Source organism: Mixophyes fleayi, chromosome 5, assembly GCF_038048845.1.
Source record: "Mixophyes fleayi isolate aMixFle1 chromosome 5, aMixFle1.hap1, whole genome shotgun sequence".
Lineage (NCBI taxonomy): Eukaryota > Metazoa > Chordata > Amphibia > Anura > Limnodynastidae > Mixophyes > Mixophyes fleayi.
The window spans coordinates 55,088,258-55,104,780 of record NC_134406.1 but is presented as its reverse complement, the minus strand read 5'-3'; the positions used below and the strand labels follow the sequence as shown (position 1 = coordinate 55,104,780).

Below are 16,523 nucleotides of genomic sequence, written 5' to 3'. Positions count from 1 at the left end.
CCGTAACATTGTTAAGATGGGAAAACTAGAAACTGACCGCTGGCCAAAACGCATTTTGCTGCAGTGTAACTTTTACTCTTTGATAAAACTGGACAACACATCTGGACAATGTCCTGTATGATCTGCTGCAGTCTACAGGAAGGTACTAGTTATTTTTGCCAAATAATGGGTAAATAGGTTTTACTTAATTAAACAGGAAAGTGAAAATGCAGCAAACAAAAGTTTAATTTAATAGAACGGTATATAATTATATTTTCAAATGGCATTACACCCAGAAGAAAAAGACAACATGAGATTAGTCAGTCATTAGACTCCAGTGCTACATAAATGAAGCTTTATTGTCTACAGTTATATAGGCTGAAGACACAGCTATGCCTCTTAATTAGGGTAAGCAGCATAATAGAAATGGCCACTGTGAAAACTGCTCACACAATCCTGTTCCTATCTAAACAATTAGCCTTGCTAAACACTAAGCAGCGTGTAATGGCTTTGAGGCCATTCATTTCTACTTTTCCTTTTTAACTATATATTTTAAGAACTAAAAGCTCCAAATATAAAACAGGCTGAAATAAGCGCTTTTGTAAGGAATGGTTTAATTTCCATACAATCCTACATGGACAGAGCGGTTTAATTTCCAATTTAAAAGGGGGCAGTCACCCATTTTTCACTTCCAAACCCCAAATGAAAAAGAGAATTCAGGAATCATTATTATTATTATCATTTATTTGTTAGGCGCCACAAGAGTTCCGCAGCGCCGTACAATGCACAAACAGTAGACAGTACAGGGTATTACATTACTGAACAGTAAACAAAAAAATACTGACACTTCAGGAGCTCCAAGCAGGCTAATGCAGTAGAGATGGAGCAGTAGAGCTGGTAAGGACACAAGAGGGAGCAGCGCCCTGCTCAATGAGCTTACATCCTAAGGGAGGGTGAACAAAACTCAGGTACAGAGGGAGTGAGTTGGCATATAAAGGAGGGGAGGAGAGTTTAGGTGGAAGGTGGGTAGGCTTTAAGGAACAGGTGGGTTTTTAGTGCCTGTTTGAAGGAGCTAAGAGTGGGAGAGAGACGGATGGAGCGAGGCAGGTCATTCCAGTGAAGGGGGGCAGCGCGGGAGAAGTCTTGGATTCTGGAGTGGGAAGAGGCAATCAGAGTGGAGGAGAGGCGACGGTCATTGGCCGAGCGCAGGGAGCAAGCAGGAGTGTGAATGGAGAGGAGGTCAGTGATATAGGGGGCAGTGGACCGGGAGAGCGCCTTGTACGTTGTGGTCAGGAGTTGAAAAGGATTCTGTAGGGTATGGGGAGCCAGTGTAGGGCAAGGCAGAGAGGGGATGCGGAGGAGGAGCGGCGAGATAGGAAGATGAGTCTAGCAGCCGCGTTAAGAATAGAGCGGAGGGGGGCGAGATGGGAGAGGGGGAGGCCAGAGAGGAGGAGGTTGCAGTAGTCCAGGCGGGAGATAATGAGTGCATGGATGATAGTTTTGGTGGCATCCTGAGAGAGGAAAGGTCGGATGCGGGCAATGTTGCGAAGTTGGAAGCGACAGCCTTGGGCAAGGGATTGAATGTGGGGGGTGAAGGAGAGAGAAGAGTCGAAGGTAATGCCTAGGCAGCGAAGTTGGGCGACAGAAGAGATGGAGGTGCTATTAACCATGATAGAGAGGTCATGGTGGGAGGGGAGCCTGGGGGGAGGAAAGACAATGAGCTCCATTTTGGAGATGTTGATCTTGAGAAATCGCAAGGACATCCAGGAGATGGCAGAGAGGCAGTCGGATACACGAGAGAGAAGGGTGGGGGAGAGGTCAGGCGAGGAGATGTAGAGTTGAATGTCGTCAGCGTAGAGGTGATACTGAAGACCGAAGGAGGAGATGAGAGCGCCAAGGGAGGAGGTATAGAGTGAAACGAGTAGAGGGCCAAGAACAAAGCCTTGAGGGACTCCAACAGGGAGAGGGGAGGGGGTTGAGGAAGAGCCAGAGGTGGATACCGAGAAGGAGCGGTTAGCGAGGCAAGAGGTGAACCAGGCGAGGACAGAACCCGATAGGCCAAGAGAGAGAAGAGTTTGTAGCAGGAGGGGGTGATCAACGGTATCAAAGGCCGCAGAGGGGTCGAGTAGGATGAGTAGGGAGAAGTGACCCTTGTATTTGGCTAGTAGGAGGTCATTGGTAACTTTGGCCAGGGCAGTTTCGGTGGAGTGGAGGGGGCGGAAGCCCGATTGGAGAGGGTCAAGGAGGGAGTAGTCCGAGAGGTGTCTGGTGAGGCGGTTGTAGACAATCCTCTCAAGTAATTTGGAAGCATAGGGGAGAAGAGAGATAGGGCGATAGTTAGCAGGAGAGGTAGGGTCAAGATTAGGTTTCTTGAGGATGGGAGAGATAAGAGCGTGTTTAAAAGAAGAGGGGACCATGCCAGAGGAGAGTGAGAGGTTAAAGAGGTGAGCGAGGTAAGAGCAGGCCGTGGAGGAGAGAGAGCGAAGGAAGCGAGAGGGGATAGGATCGAGAGGACAGGTGGAGGGTGGAGAGGATAGAATAAGTGAGCGAACTTCATCACCCGAGGTGGGGCAGAAGGAGCACCAGAGTTGGTTGGTGGGGGGAGGTGAAGGGAAAAGGGGGGAAAGAGAGGGAAGGGAGGAGAAGATGTTAAGTCTGATGGCCTCAATTTTGGAAGAGAAAAAGGTGGCGAAGTCAGAGGCGGAAAGGGAAGGTGGGATGGGAGGTAGGGTGGAGAGAGGAGGGAGTTGAAGGTGGCAAAGAGGCGGCGGGGATTGGAGGACTGAGAAGAAATGAGGGACTTAAAGAAGGATTGTTTGGCAAGGGAGAGGGCGGAGCAGAATGAGGTGAGGATAAATTTAAAGTGAAGGAAGTCAGCCAGGGAACGAGATTTCCTCCAGAGGCGTTCAGCAGTGCGAGAGCATTTTTGGAGGAAGCGGGTGAGGTTGGAGTGCCAGGGTTGGGGAATGAGGCGGCGTTGAGGGATAGAGGAGGCCGGGGCAACAGCATCAAGGGCAGTAGTGAGGGAGAGGTTGTAGAGAGAGGACATTGGTAGGAATGTTTCTGCTGCCTTATGGAGAAAGACAACACACAAGCAGAGTTTTCCCAGAAGTGCCACAGTGTAATAAGGGCCACAAAGATCTGCTGCAATCCATGAGTCAGATCTAGGGAAGCGGGTGGGTTGGTGGGAGAGTTTGTGACAGCTCCATTACTGTGTTTTCAAATTTACTACATAAAGAAAAAGAAAAGTAGGCTGGATTCTTCTACAGTCTGGTAGAGGTGTTAAAATAGCTTTCTTGTGTTTTATGTCCTCTTGAAGGAAGCAAGAAAACAAAAAATAAAGATTAGTCGCATATAGAGATGATCACTGACCCACGTGAAGTGGTTTTAGATCTGGATTAGCTTCGTGTTTTGGTTTTGGCAAAACCACCCTCGTCTGTTTTGGATTTTTTAGAAAAAATCCTAAAATCACATAATTTTGCTTTTTTTTGTTCCTACATTATTATTAACCTCAATAACACTAATTTCAAATCATTTGCAGTCAATTTAGACCACTCTACAGATCCCAATATTATTTTCATACACTTTCGGACAAATACTGAAGCGACCTGGCTGGATGGTAAATGACAGAGCAATGACACAAACACACGGCAGTTCATAGCACATCTAGGACACATTGGCACACAGCACTGGCAGAAAAAAAAAATGGGGGTCCGCTCTCCCTCCCACCCCTCGCTATGTTGGATCATAAAAAGGAATTCAAAACTCGCGAGATCAGACAACGTCACAATGATGTTTTGCCTCGTTTGCAATTTCGAGGGCGCGTGACAGTACCGAGCCGACTCAACTCGTTACTCGGATCCCCTAAGTTCGGGTGTGTTCAGTTCTCGAGGAACCGAGCCTGAGCATCTCTAGTCGCAAACCATCCGAAACTGACGACACAAAAAAAAATAATTATGAATTGTAACACAAGAAACTAAAATACTGAAATCTTTTCACTGAACAATTTGTGCACACACAAAAGTGATATACAATCAGGAGTTGATCTGGTTTTTACAGACTGGTCAAATATGACTTTGGCAGTAAGTACATTTTCCAACAGCTGGGAACCCATGAGCAATAACAGTTTGAACACACCCGATAAATATATAATCTATTTGCAAGTAAAATTGTCAAACTTAGATGATCACATTTCTGACCAATACTTTGGATTAGATCTCCTATTTTTTTTTCTTTGTTTGGGAGCCACAAGTAGTAACTAGAACATTTTATTGAATTTAATCTTGCAGCAAATACAAATTTGCGCGTATGGGCATTATCATCTATTGGGGACTGCTAGAGAGGTATAGCAATTATCTTTCTGTAGCATACTGGACTCTATAGACTTTTATTTTAAGTGCATTTTAAAGAACGGAAAGGTGGAGAGGTCCAAAGATGAGAGAAAATATACTTTTCCATTACTGTCAATTAGATTTTGTGATAAGTACCATAGCTTGATTACTGCCAACTGAAGAGACAGCCACATTAACAATCTACATGTAGCACCACAATGGCATACAAAGACATATCAAAGCATTACTAAACAGTTTATTTAATGACAATGGTCATCCATTGCTATGGATACTGTTGAAAAGTTAAACAAGATTTTTGCCAGTTAATAAGAACAACCTGCGTATTACACTTGACTACAATCTATACTTGAGAATTTAAAATTATAAGACATACAGCCCATCAGAAAGATAAGACTGTCAAATGCATCATTTCTTTATAAACATAATGTGGTGATAACTTTAATCATATTCATATTAAAGTGCATTATAAGAAACATAATAACACTGCAGGTTAAATGCATGAATGTATAATGCAGACTGCACTGTTTATTGACGTGTTGTATAAATGTTACATTCTATGTACACAAAAAATAAATAATAAAGTGCAAGCGCCAATAACTTGTTAGACTGGAATAACTTTAAACTTCACGGCTAACGACAGCAAGAATGTTACATTTGCCTTTGTAAGTGCTGTATGTACCACATCCAGCAACACAAAATATGCAAATCCTCTTATCAACTGGGGATATCAATTCTAAAATAAAAGGAGGTTTGGATGCAGATACCCTTTTAGAATGTGATTCTCATTTTATTCACTCCACACAAATAAACATGATGCGCTTTCCAAGGACAAATCTATGTAAACCTGTATTTGCATACCACTAGTCACTGTTCCTACAGTCTCCCATAGACAGGCATTAGCAGTAATGTTCAGCATTATCCGCACGCACATGCAGGTTAGAGTACTTACCCACCCACAAAGCAGAGGATGTAAAAGGCTAAATAAATTATAGCAAAAGGTCCAAATGTTATCAGGAAGAGCACGCCGACAAGACTTCCCCATCCCCATATGGAACGGCTGGCCTGGAGAGAAAGAATACACATAATTAGCCATACATTATTAAGAAATAAATTATATAATAAGTTTAATAAATGTGAACAGTGGTTCTGCTTAATAAATATCTTCAACAGAATAATCTCAGCTATCTACACAGTGAGACGAGACAATGAGTTAATGGCATTTATAGATAGCATTAACCGCTTTGTGACAGGGTTATGACAATAGTGCACTAAGTACTAGTAGCTTCAGTGGGAAGTCAATCCTAGTGAATTACATATTGTTTTATGGGAAAAACATCTTTCTTTTGGCAACAATTTTGAATAGACTATACATTTGATGTTTATAGGCACCCGCAAAAAACCTTTCTAAAAAGGAAAATATCTCTTGCACCAATACACAGACTTGATAAAAAATTATATACAATAAAAATAAATGGATAACACATAAAATTGCTACCTCCAACTGCAGCGGTTTAGAATGCTGCAGTTGGAGCCTTCCCTCTTGTTAGACCATACACAGAGTAAACAGCGCTGTGGGAAGCAAAAATTATACAAGAAGAAGATTACCAATTATATAAAAATAAATCTATAAAAAAAATGTATATAAAAAATAAATTATAAAAATATAATAAAATAAGGTTAGCCAAGTTTATCTCAAAAGGATTTGATCTCGCATGAATATATTCTACTAAATCTATTTGGCTTTTATAAAAAAGGTACCAATTTACATATACCATGTACTACATCAATGGTTCGGTCTTCAATGTGTGTGTGTGTTTAATAAAAAATTAAAAAAAATAAATGAAACGACTACATACTAGCAAGGCCTACAATAAGCTTAAATGTAGTGTGACATCTAAGCTTATTTTTGAACGCATAGAGCTATTTGCAGGAAGGTCCTGGTGATGGCATCACAGGGATTCCTTCTGAACTCTGCCACATGGATTTCATCATTGATTATTTACAAGGGGGTCACATTAGAGGCTCAACAAAGGAATCAAAGGAATATTATTAATAATAATAATAATAATAAAATATATATATATTATTTTATTTTCTCATCATCATCAATTTACATAGCGCCACTAATTCCGCAGCGCTGTACATAGAGCTCACTCACATCAGTCCCTGCCCCATTGGGGTTTACAGTCTAAATTCCCTAACACATGCACACACACACACAGACACACACAGACTAGGGTCACTTTGTTAGCAGCCAATTAACCTACCAGTATGTTTTCGGAGTGTGGGAGGAAACCGGAGCACCCGGAGGAAACCCACGCAAACACAGGGAGAACATACAAACTCCTCACAGATAAGGCCATGGTCAGGAATTAAACTCATGACCCCAGTGCTGTAAGGCAGAAGTGCTAACCACTTAGCCACCGTGCTGCCCCAAAATTATATATATATATATATATATATATATATATATATATATATATATATATATATATATATATATATATATACATATACATACACACACACATACGTATATACTTATACATACACACACATACACAGCACAAATGCTTGTATTTTTAATATAGCTTATTTGTGATCAGTGTTTTGAAACTGAGAACATATGAGGGAATGATGTAATGCAGCTAGTGTGCTTCAGAATTTACCCCCTTGCTATATTGAAACATTTAGAGAGAAATCAGTTGCAAAATCATAGTTTTACATGTCCTTTCAATTAGGTCTGCACAAAGATCATACCAATTACGAATGTTAAAGCCTTTTGTTGCTAAACCAAACTCATTAGACGTATTCCATTAGAATTCAAGAATGCTAATTTAAAAAGAACATTAGGCTGCCTAATAGCTTAACAAAATCCCATTTTGTTACAAGAGCGAAGAATATCTGAATGCGCTATATTTAAAAACTTTAGTTACACAAGATCTCATAGAAATAGAATAGCTATTTTTGCACAGAAAATGAAGAAATGAAAAAGCGATTATCTATTTTTAAAAGCCCTTTATGCAACGTATTTTACCAAGTACAACAAATGCGTAATCACAATTCAGCTTTTAGCATCAGTACACTGTCACTGAATCTCTCTGAATGTTATGTGCAAATTAAACAGTGACAGTCATGAGTTAAAGGAACTGATACAAAAGCTGGATCAAAACTTCCTTTCTGTGGACAACCAAATGTATCCGGACACTGTTGTGCGAAGCTAAATAAAACTGTATACGCATATACAGGTGTGCCTCAACCTTTTTAATGGTTATTCATTTATATGCCTGGATGTTTAAAACATTATGAAACAGTAATACACATCAGCTACAGTAAAAGATGTAATAAAAATCAATATGCTTTTAAAAATCTTATACATAAGTTATTGCACGTTAAAGTTAACATTTTTTTATTACTAGTCAGTTGCAGAAGGTTTTATTGGAGAATAACATAACTGAACTAGATAATTAGACTAAACTTTTCTCTCTTGTATAAAAAAAAAATACACATCTATTCATTTAAGATGCTCATCCACTGGCGTCCCATTAAATGCCATGATTGCTTGACATGTGGAGAGAAGAAGTGTTGCAGGCTGCACAGACAGAGTATTATGGAGAACACTCTGACCCCTGTACATTCACTTACAATAAAAATAAGTAAATAGAGTGGACAGGTACCTCTGTACCAGTTTTTAGAAACATTTAGCCGTGTGTCTCATTCATATTTCCTCTATAATTTGCACAGTCCCCACCCGAGACCCAGGTGCAGGTGCTCTCCACCCCCGCCCCCTCCCTACACCTTCCCGAGAATTCACCTACCCAGGAATTCTCCTCCCCCCTGAAACACAGGTGCAGGCACTCTCCCAACCCTACACACCTCCCCTGAAACACAGGTGCAGGCACTCTCCCAACCCTACACACCTCCCCTGAAACACAGGTGCAGGGACTCTGCCAACCCTACACACCTCCCCCCTGAAACACAGGTGCAGGGACTCTGCCAACCCTACACACCTCCCCCCTGAAACACAGGTGCAGGGACTCTGCCAACCCTACACACCTCCCCCCTGAAACACAGGTGCAGGGACTCTGCCAACCCTACACACCTCCCCCCTGAAACACAGGTGCAGGGACTCTGCCAACCCTACACACCTCCCCCCTGAAACACAGGTGCAGGGACTCTGCCAACCCTACACACCTCCCCCCTGAAACACAGGTGCAGGGACTCTGCCAACCCTACACACCTCCCCCCTGAAACACAGGTGCAGGGACTCTGCCAACCCTACACACCTCCCCCCTGAAACACAGGTGCAGGGACTCTGCCAACCCTACACACCTCCCCCCTGAAACACAGGTGCAGGGATTCTCCCAACCCTACACACCTCCCCCCTGAAACACAGGTGCAGGGACTCTGCCAACCCTACAGACAGCCACCCCCCTAAACCTCCCCTCCCTCCCCAGAGACCCGGGTGCAGGGTCTGCATGGGACTACATGCATAGCACGCAACTGTCTGTGCAGCTTGTAATGTAACATTATTTTTTACAGGTATACAAGATCTGCTACATAAAATTCTATATGTATTAATGAATAAACAGCCTCACACAACATTTAATATTAATGAGGGGCTTCAGCTAGGTCAGTTCATGTTTCATCTGGGAGGGCACTGTCACAGAAGGACTTTTTAATTTAGGTTCAACTAGAAGGTATCTTATCTGTATTGGTGACATTCCTGTTGTTCCTCCATCTTGACCAATCAAACTAGCAGATCATCCAATTATATGTGCCTTGCGCTGGCCACCAACCAACCAAAATTCTCAGAGCTCTTTTCATACTAGTGTCTAAAGTCATATATAGTTTAGAGCTCATTTATACCTTTCATTACATTGGCTTTCATTACTTTTCCAAAGCACCACATCTAGGAGCAGTTACTATACAATATCCCCGTCAGTATGGATCTTATAGTAATGTCATGCATTGGATAGATGATTCAGCAATTCAGATGCCCGGTCACCAGGACAAAATACCTAATGGCGTCACATGGTAGCATCACCGCGATTTCCTTTAACAATACAGATGATTTGTATCATGGGGCCTACAGCTGTACAAGGTGGCAGCCGCCAGTCGCGGCCAGGAGATGGGTGGGTCACACTGGAACAAATTTCCCCATCAAAAGCGACATTTCTATACAAACGAAAGGAAAGCGGAACTTCTCCTAAAACTATAATCTATTTGTATATTGATTTGCACTGCATACTTTATAATACACCACACCGGTAAGTTTGGTCAGTGATATAATTCCGGGTTTGCCTCCTATTTTACAGGTTTGTCCAGGATTTTCAATACACTTTAGTTTACTAATTATGTGCACATTATATGGACTTGCATTTCACCTTGGCTCTGCCCACTGTTGATACAGGTAACAGCTGTCTTTAGCATCCCACTCACACTCGGAGGGAGGGTATTTAAGAGGTTCTGAGACATAAAGGACTTTATGTCTTGACAAAGGTCCTAAAGTCGGACTGAAACAAATACTATGCACCGTATGAGCAACACATTATTTGTTGGTAAAGAATAAAAGTCTGTTAGGAGCCTGTTTTGTTTCATACATTTAATGCTCTAACTGTGCGCCACAGCTGCTGTGCAGACACATTGTTCTTCTGTATATCTATACTATACTAAAGTATATCCAAACCTAGAAAATGTATTCGTTAGAAAATATTTTAAAAAAACTCTGGCACTAAAAAGCTGACAATGTCAAAAAATGATTTACCTTTCTGTTTGTCTTTCTGAAAAGATTCATTATTAAAAATGTTTTAGCGAAAATCCTCCCAACTTGTTTTTCTAGATCATACAACCTCCTCATCCACAAGTACCGGTATTTGTTTTTCTTCTAAATGCATTGGCATGGAACGGTGTCATGCTTGCAAACTTCTGTCAACGTTTCTGAGGTCATGGTTCTCTTACAGGACAACCTCGCAGTCGCTGATAAGTCGCCAGAGGTGTGCAAGACGAGTCTAAATCCACAATCATCCCTTCCAGAAAGAAAACGCCCCAGGAACTGAGTGTCATTTAGGAAAGAATTCTAGGAGAGAACTGCACAGCAGAAACTCCAGAGTTCACTGAATGTGGGTCATGTAGCACAACAACAATCAGAATGGACTTGTAGGTTTTCTAAGTCTGTAAAAATGTCATACAGTCTTAGCAAAATCAAAGCCACTTTACTGACCAAAGAAAGTGAACCTCAGATAATAACTAGCAAGGCTGGAGGAGCTCAGTCACATAAATGAAATAAAGGAAACATGACCGAGTCACTTCATAAGCAATGTTCATAAAATATGACTAGTATTAACAAGGCACTGTTTCCTATTGTGCTATGCTAGAATCTTACATATACTGGTTCACACAAAGTGCACGTCAGTCTTTCTATAGGCCAAAAGGTGCTCTTTAATAAGATTATCTTCATTTAGTGTCCGGTATTACATAAAGCTCTAATCATATGTAGGTCACACAAATGCAGAAATACAGAGGACTGTAAATCATTCACAAACAAATCACAGTCATTAAGATTTCATAGCAGCTGCCCTTTATGTTTCCCCCTAACTCCAGCTAAGAGCTTTCAGAATAAAGAATTTTCAAGCAGAAGCTCACAGTCTTTGAATGGTGAGCGTTTTACTGTACACAGAGTAGACAGAGCTCAGAGGCACATTCCAAAGCCTCTCTGCACTCAACATCATGTGACAGTGGTTGGTATGGTAGTCCATTACACTGTGCAGAGTTATAAATCATTAATAGCAGGTTGAGAAAACATGGTAAATACCATAATGCTTCTTACAGCCTTCCACAGTGATTTATGTTAAAAGAAAATCTACAAAAAATAAATAAATCATGAGATTGCTGCTTTAATGTCATCATTTTTACATGTGAACCTTGGATGCATGCATGGAAAGTAAAGCAGGCTAGGTTGCTTTAAAAACTATGGAACTTTTGGCCATAAAAGACAACTTGTATACCTTGCAGAAAAGAATCAAAACACTTTTTAAATATTACAGCTAGTTAAATCAATACAAATAGCCCAGCAAGAGTACAAGGTCAATGTTATCTACAAAACAGTGTGGGAAACTCACGTTAGCTTTTAAAACCATGTATATCGTAACACGTGAATCCATATTAATCAGTCCCAGTCAGTCTACCTAATGTAAAGAACTGACCATGTGTGACTTTAAAGGGAAATGTATATATCTTCTGTATAAAAAGGGTTTATTTCACCTTATTTTTCCATAGCACTCTGGTAATGTACATGAGCATAAACCATTTAGTATAAATATTCATATTTGCCGTTATTAACAAACCATGTTGCAAGATTTCATCAACTCAGGCGAGTTCTTCACTAATCTGTAAAATAATTTGAATATTGTAAAATGATTGCGATTTTAAACTGCTCTCAGACAAGGAAGCACTGTAATGAGAAGTATGCTACAAAAGTACGTTTTGTTTAGAATAACATTTCTGGGTAATGTCCCTTTCAATTTTAGTCCTTCCGTGTTGACTCAAATCAATGATCATCAGAATATACCCTGAAGTGAGTAAACATCCAACATCTGGGATCGGATGAGACGAGCTCTAGAAAATCACTGAAACCATAGGGACCAAGATTTTTTTGCAGAATTATACATTGCTGGCAGAGGCAGGCTGGGGGCAGGGGGAGCCCCCCATGCCAGTCCTTGGGCTGGATCACTGGGAAACCTGCATTTTTTTCTCTTTAAAATAGGCTGCCGAGTTGAGTCTTGACACCGGGCTAAAATATGTCAGCCCTCCCCTGATTGCTGGGGTGTCCTCGTACACCTGCATGGTATAAAAAAATTATAACCTGGGAAGCTGCCTGTTGCTAATGTGAAAAGTGGTAACTGATGTTTGTATGTGAAGTATATATGACTGGTATGTATGAAAGTATAAAGTGAGTGTAAAAGGCGAGTGTGAGAGAATAATCTGGGGAGGAGATCAAGAGTGGAGAGCAGAGAACGTTAAGAACCAAGTATAGACACAAGGCAGGAAACACGGCCACTCATGCCCATAGATTCTACCTAAACAAATCATGTTTGTTCTCAGGGATGGATCTCTGCATTGCCTGACCCAGGGCAAATTTTGATAAGGGCTCAGTGATGCACTTGTAACTCCCTGGGCCTCTTCTGAGCATGCTTAGCAGGGACGTGCTGAGTGGAGGACTCTGCTTTTTTCAAAGTATAGTTGATAGCCTTGAAGTGTAATATGGGGGCCCCGGAGGGGGAGGAACCCGTATTTCCAACTCACATCTGGGATTTGCAGCAGCCACACCCTGTGCACCCACAATAGTTCTGCCACTGCATGTACTAAAAATGGTCATTGTATTACATATTCCTAAACATAGGTCACGTGACTGACCTATATCCTAAGCACTAAGAACACACGGTAAGCTTCAATGGGCAAGGAAACAGACTGAAAAAAATAAAATCTATGTACAGTTGTGTGTAAAACTGAGGGGGAGGGGGGGGGGGGGAGGGGGAATCAGTGAAGACTAAAGTCAACAAAACCAAGATCAATAGGAAAAAGAGCATATTTAACCTATAAAACAGTTAAGACATTAAATAAACATACACATTAGTATACCTATATATATATATATATATATATATATATATATATATATATATATATATATATATATATATATATATATATATATATATATATACACATATACAGAGTAATAAACTGAACTTAGAAAGTGAAAAACAATGTGCTTGATTTACTTTTAATTGTATAATAATTTACAAACAAACTATTTCCATTAATAAAAAACATACTTCAGAAAAAGGGAGAGTCTGAAAAAATACCATATATTTTTTTAAAGAAAACAAAAAGAAAACCCCAACTTTTTCTTTGAGGAATGTACAACCCTCCTGTACTGGCTTAAGAGGAAAACTCAGGTCTAGAAGTCCTGACTATATGATTTCCCACTTAGACCAGCTGATAGGAGGAACATGCTTTGCTCTCCATCTCAAAAGGCTAGAAAGGCGAACTCCGGTATGTAAAACAAACCAAAATGTAATTCAAAATAACTTGAACTTATCCTACTGAAAAATATAGCAAAGTTCGAAACAATTATGTCCAACATGTTCATAAACACAAATGACTATTTCTCAGTTGAAGTATCATCATACTACATTAGATTTACATTCTGTAAGTTCCCATGGTTACTAACTATTCCTATGAGCTCTGAGCAATACACAATGTGTGCTGCACAATAAAACAATAGAAAGATCTTAACGTCAACCTGTGTGACAGTGGGCGGTTATTTCTAAAATGATCACACCCAATACGCTACAACAATTTCATTATAACATTAGGTGTGTCAAGCTAACAAAAACACTTCCCTCCTAGATACCATTAATAGATTTATTATATGCTTGGGGTATTTTTGTCATAGGCTGTCTAACAACTGTGCTAATCATGTGCTTTTCATGTAGATCAAAGGCATAGCAGCCAATAAAATTATGGTTGGCTCCAATGTATTGTGCCTGGTGTTAGCATTACATTGTTTGCTTTAGATGAAACCTCTATTTGATGAAAAGTGTTATTCTATGTAAGTTTAGCTTATAGATGAACATCAGAACCTCATTGACACTTTAAATGTGACCCTAAAATGTCTCACAATTCAATTCATAAGGGTTTTATTTTTTGCAGAACCCCAGTAAATACACATATTAGTCAAACTGAAAGAGAAGTAAAATAGGCAAAAAATAAAATAAAATAAATAAATAAATAAATGAAAAATAATATGAAGGCTATCAAAGATATCACACAAATATAATTCCAACCAGGACTCACTCACTCACATAACTTTTCAAATGGTACACGGTGAAAATGAAAATCAATTGTGTTAGATAGAACCGAGGAAAAACAATACATCACAAAAATACAAAACGCATCATCATCATTTATATAGCGCCACTAATTCCGCAGCGCTGTACTCACTTACATCAGTCCCTGCCCCATTGGAGCTTACAGTCTAAATTCCCTAATATAGACACACGCTCACAGACAGACAGGCAGAGAAGGAGACAGACAGAGAGGGACTAAGGTCAATTTAATATCAGCCAATTAACCTACCAGTATGTTTTTGGATTGTGGGAGGAAACCGGAGCACCCGGAGGAAACCCACGAAAACACGGGGAGAACATACAAACTCCACACAGATAATGCCATGGTCGGGAATCAGACTCATGACCCCAGCGCTGTGAGGCAGAAGTGCTAACCACTAGGCCACTGTGCTGCCCAAAGTAAAGTAACAAACAAAGATATCGAAAGTGCAATCATGATTCAACGCATTGGGCTTGGTTGTGAGAGAATTTATGGAAATGCTGGATACTATTGTCAAGAGTGAGAGTTAGGAGTTAGGAGTTTAGGACGCGCTCTAAAGTAATGCTGAACTTCCCTAGTCTAGCTAGGGCTGCTTTTAGTAAATACGGCATCAAATGACCACTAGAATTGTTTCCCTGGATGAGAGAAGTCATAAAAGAGGACAACAATGGGGTGGCTGCATGAGCAAGACAGATAGCAATTGGATGCCACCTTGCCTCTTTGAAACAGAGTACCGGTAGATGAAAATAAATAAAAAATTTATCAGTACCTTGTTCCTATGCCACTGCACTTTAGGTGCGATTTGAACATAAAAGGTTAAAAAAAGCTTTATACAGTCCAGAAAGTTAGGTTACCAGCACATTTGTGCACATGCTTAAATGTTATGGATACTTGTGGACCAATGTGCAGCAAGTTAGGCTCTGGTGCTGGCTGGGGATTTTCAGACCCATGTATACCTAATTGGCACAAAGGACAAAAAAAATTACTAATGATTCAGTTATTTTGCGGCGCTTTTCAATTCCAAACCGCAGGATTTACTATCCTGCAGTTTGTAGGGTGAAAACCCAAACCACTGGCAAAGTGTGCCGTTTCAAAACCCCTAAATCACATGCGGTTCAGGCCAAACCAGATGAAAAGCATCTAATTTCACCCCTCCATCTATAAAAGCTTCGAGCTACTCCGCATCGTGTCAGTCCTCTAGGGGAAGGGGCTGGTCCCGATTGGCTGCCCAGCTATTAACATCAGGCTGCTGCTTAGTTAATTCAGTTTGCATCAGTCTCATCTGTTTTTTTCCCTTTCCCAATAGATAACGTTGGTTCAACAGAAGATAAAAGGTATTTATTATGGGTGCTTTCTTTTCATTTTTTTTATAGGGACCTAATTATTTAACTAATTAAGGGGGCACTATTTATTTTAATTTAGGAATTGGGACACTACTTATTTGGAGTGGGACCACTATTGATTTGATTACTATTACCCCAGAACCCACCAGCCAGAGGTACCCGGAGGGACCCAGTAATATTCAACATTGGGTCGGGCAGCCCTAGGTGTGGAGCCCAATCATTTGTTTTCCCTTTTTTATTTTGTTTATTTATTTTTTACATTCTATCAGGCAGGATAGCTCAAACTGCATGTGGTTTGAGCCATCTCACTTGTAATAACCAACTCTTGTTTTAACTTGATGTAAAACAAAGCCGGGGCATGAACTAGACAGAAGGGGGTAGGGGGTGGAATTGCGGTGGGGCCATCATGGGGGAGAGCGAGTTATAGTCTGATATATACACGCCAAACAGCACAGTATGCAAAATGTATTTATTTTTTTCATGATGGAAAGGAAAGAAAGAGGAACTGAACATCAACACCAGATAAAACAGCTTGCTGGCACTTTCTTGTCTGTGTCAGTGGAAGCAATTATATAAGTTGTACTTTCTAAATGCATACAGTATGACTTGATAAATCAAGTGACAAACCACCTTCCAGAAATATCTTTTCACACTTACAATGTGCTTACTGGTCAAAATGTTATAGAGGTGTCAAAGTGTAGATTAAAAGGAAGACTTGACAAGTAAGCAATTATTTAACCTTTTCCGACACCAAGGAAATGTAAGTATATCCAATACTTGCATGCTTCTTGATAAACTTGTTATTATTTTGCCATCAATAGTGATAATTTACATTTTCAAGCGTTTTAGGGTACAGAAAGCAAAAATGGTTAGGGAGATATTACAACAGAGTATAGGTGTAGCAAACCACTTTATTAGTACAAGTGGGTTGGAAAGTCCAGTGCCACAAATAGCA

General features: G+C 40.4%; 1 protein-coding gene across 2 annotated transcripts in view; it reads right to left on the bottom strand.

Moving 5' to 3' along the window:
- Positions 1-16,523, bottom strand: part of SNX13 (sorting nexin 13) — an 89,626-nt gene that overhangs the window by 56,179 nt on the left and 16,924 nt on the right. For both annotated transcript variants that reach the window (XM_075212213.1, XM_075212214.1), the window contains exon 2: positions 5,281-5,393. In XM_075212213.1, coding sequence (XP_075068314.1) covers positions 5,281-5,393 — 113 coding nt within the window. The remainder of the gene's footprint in view (positions 1-5,280; positions 5,394-16,523) is intronic.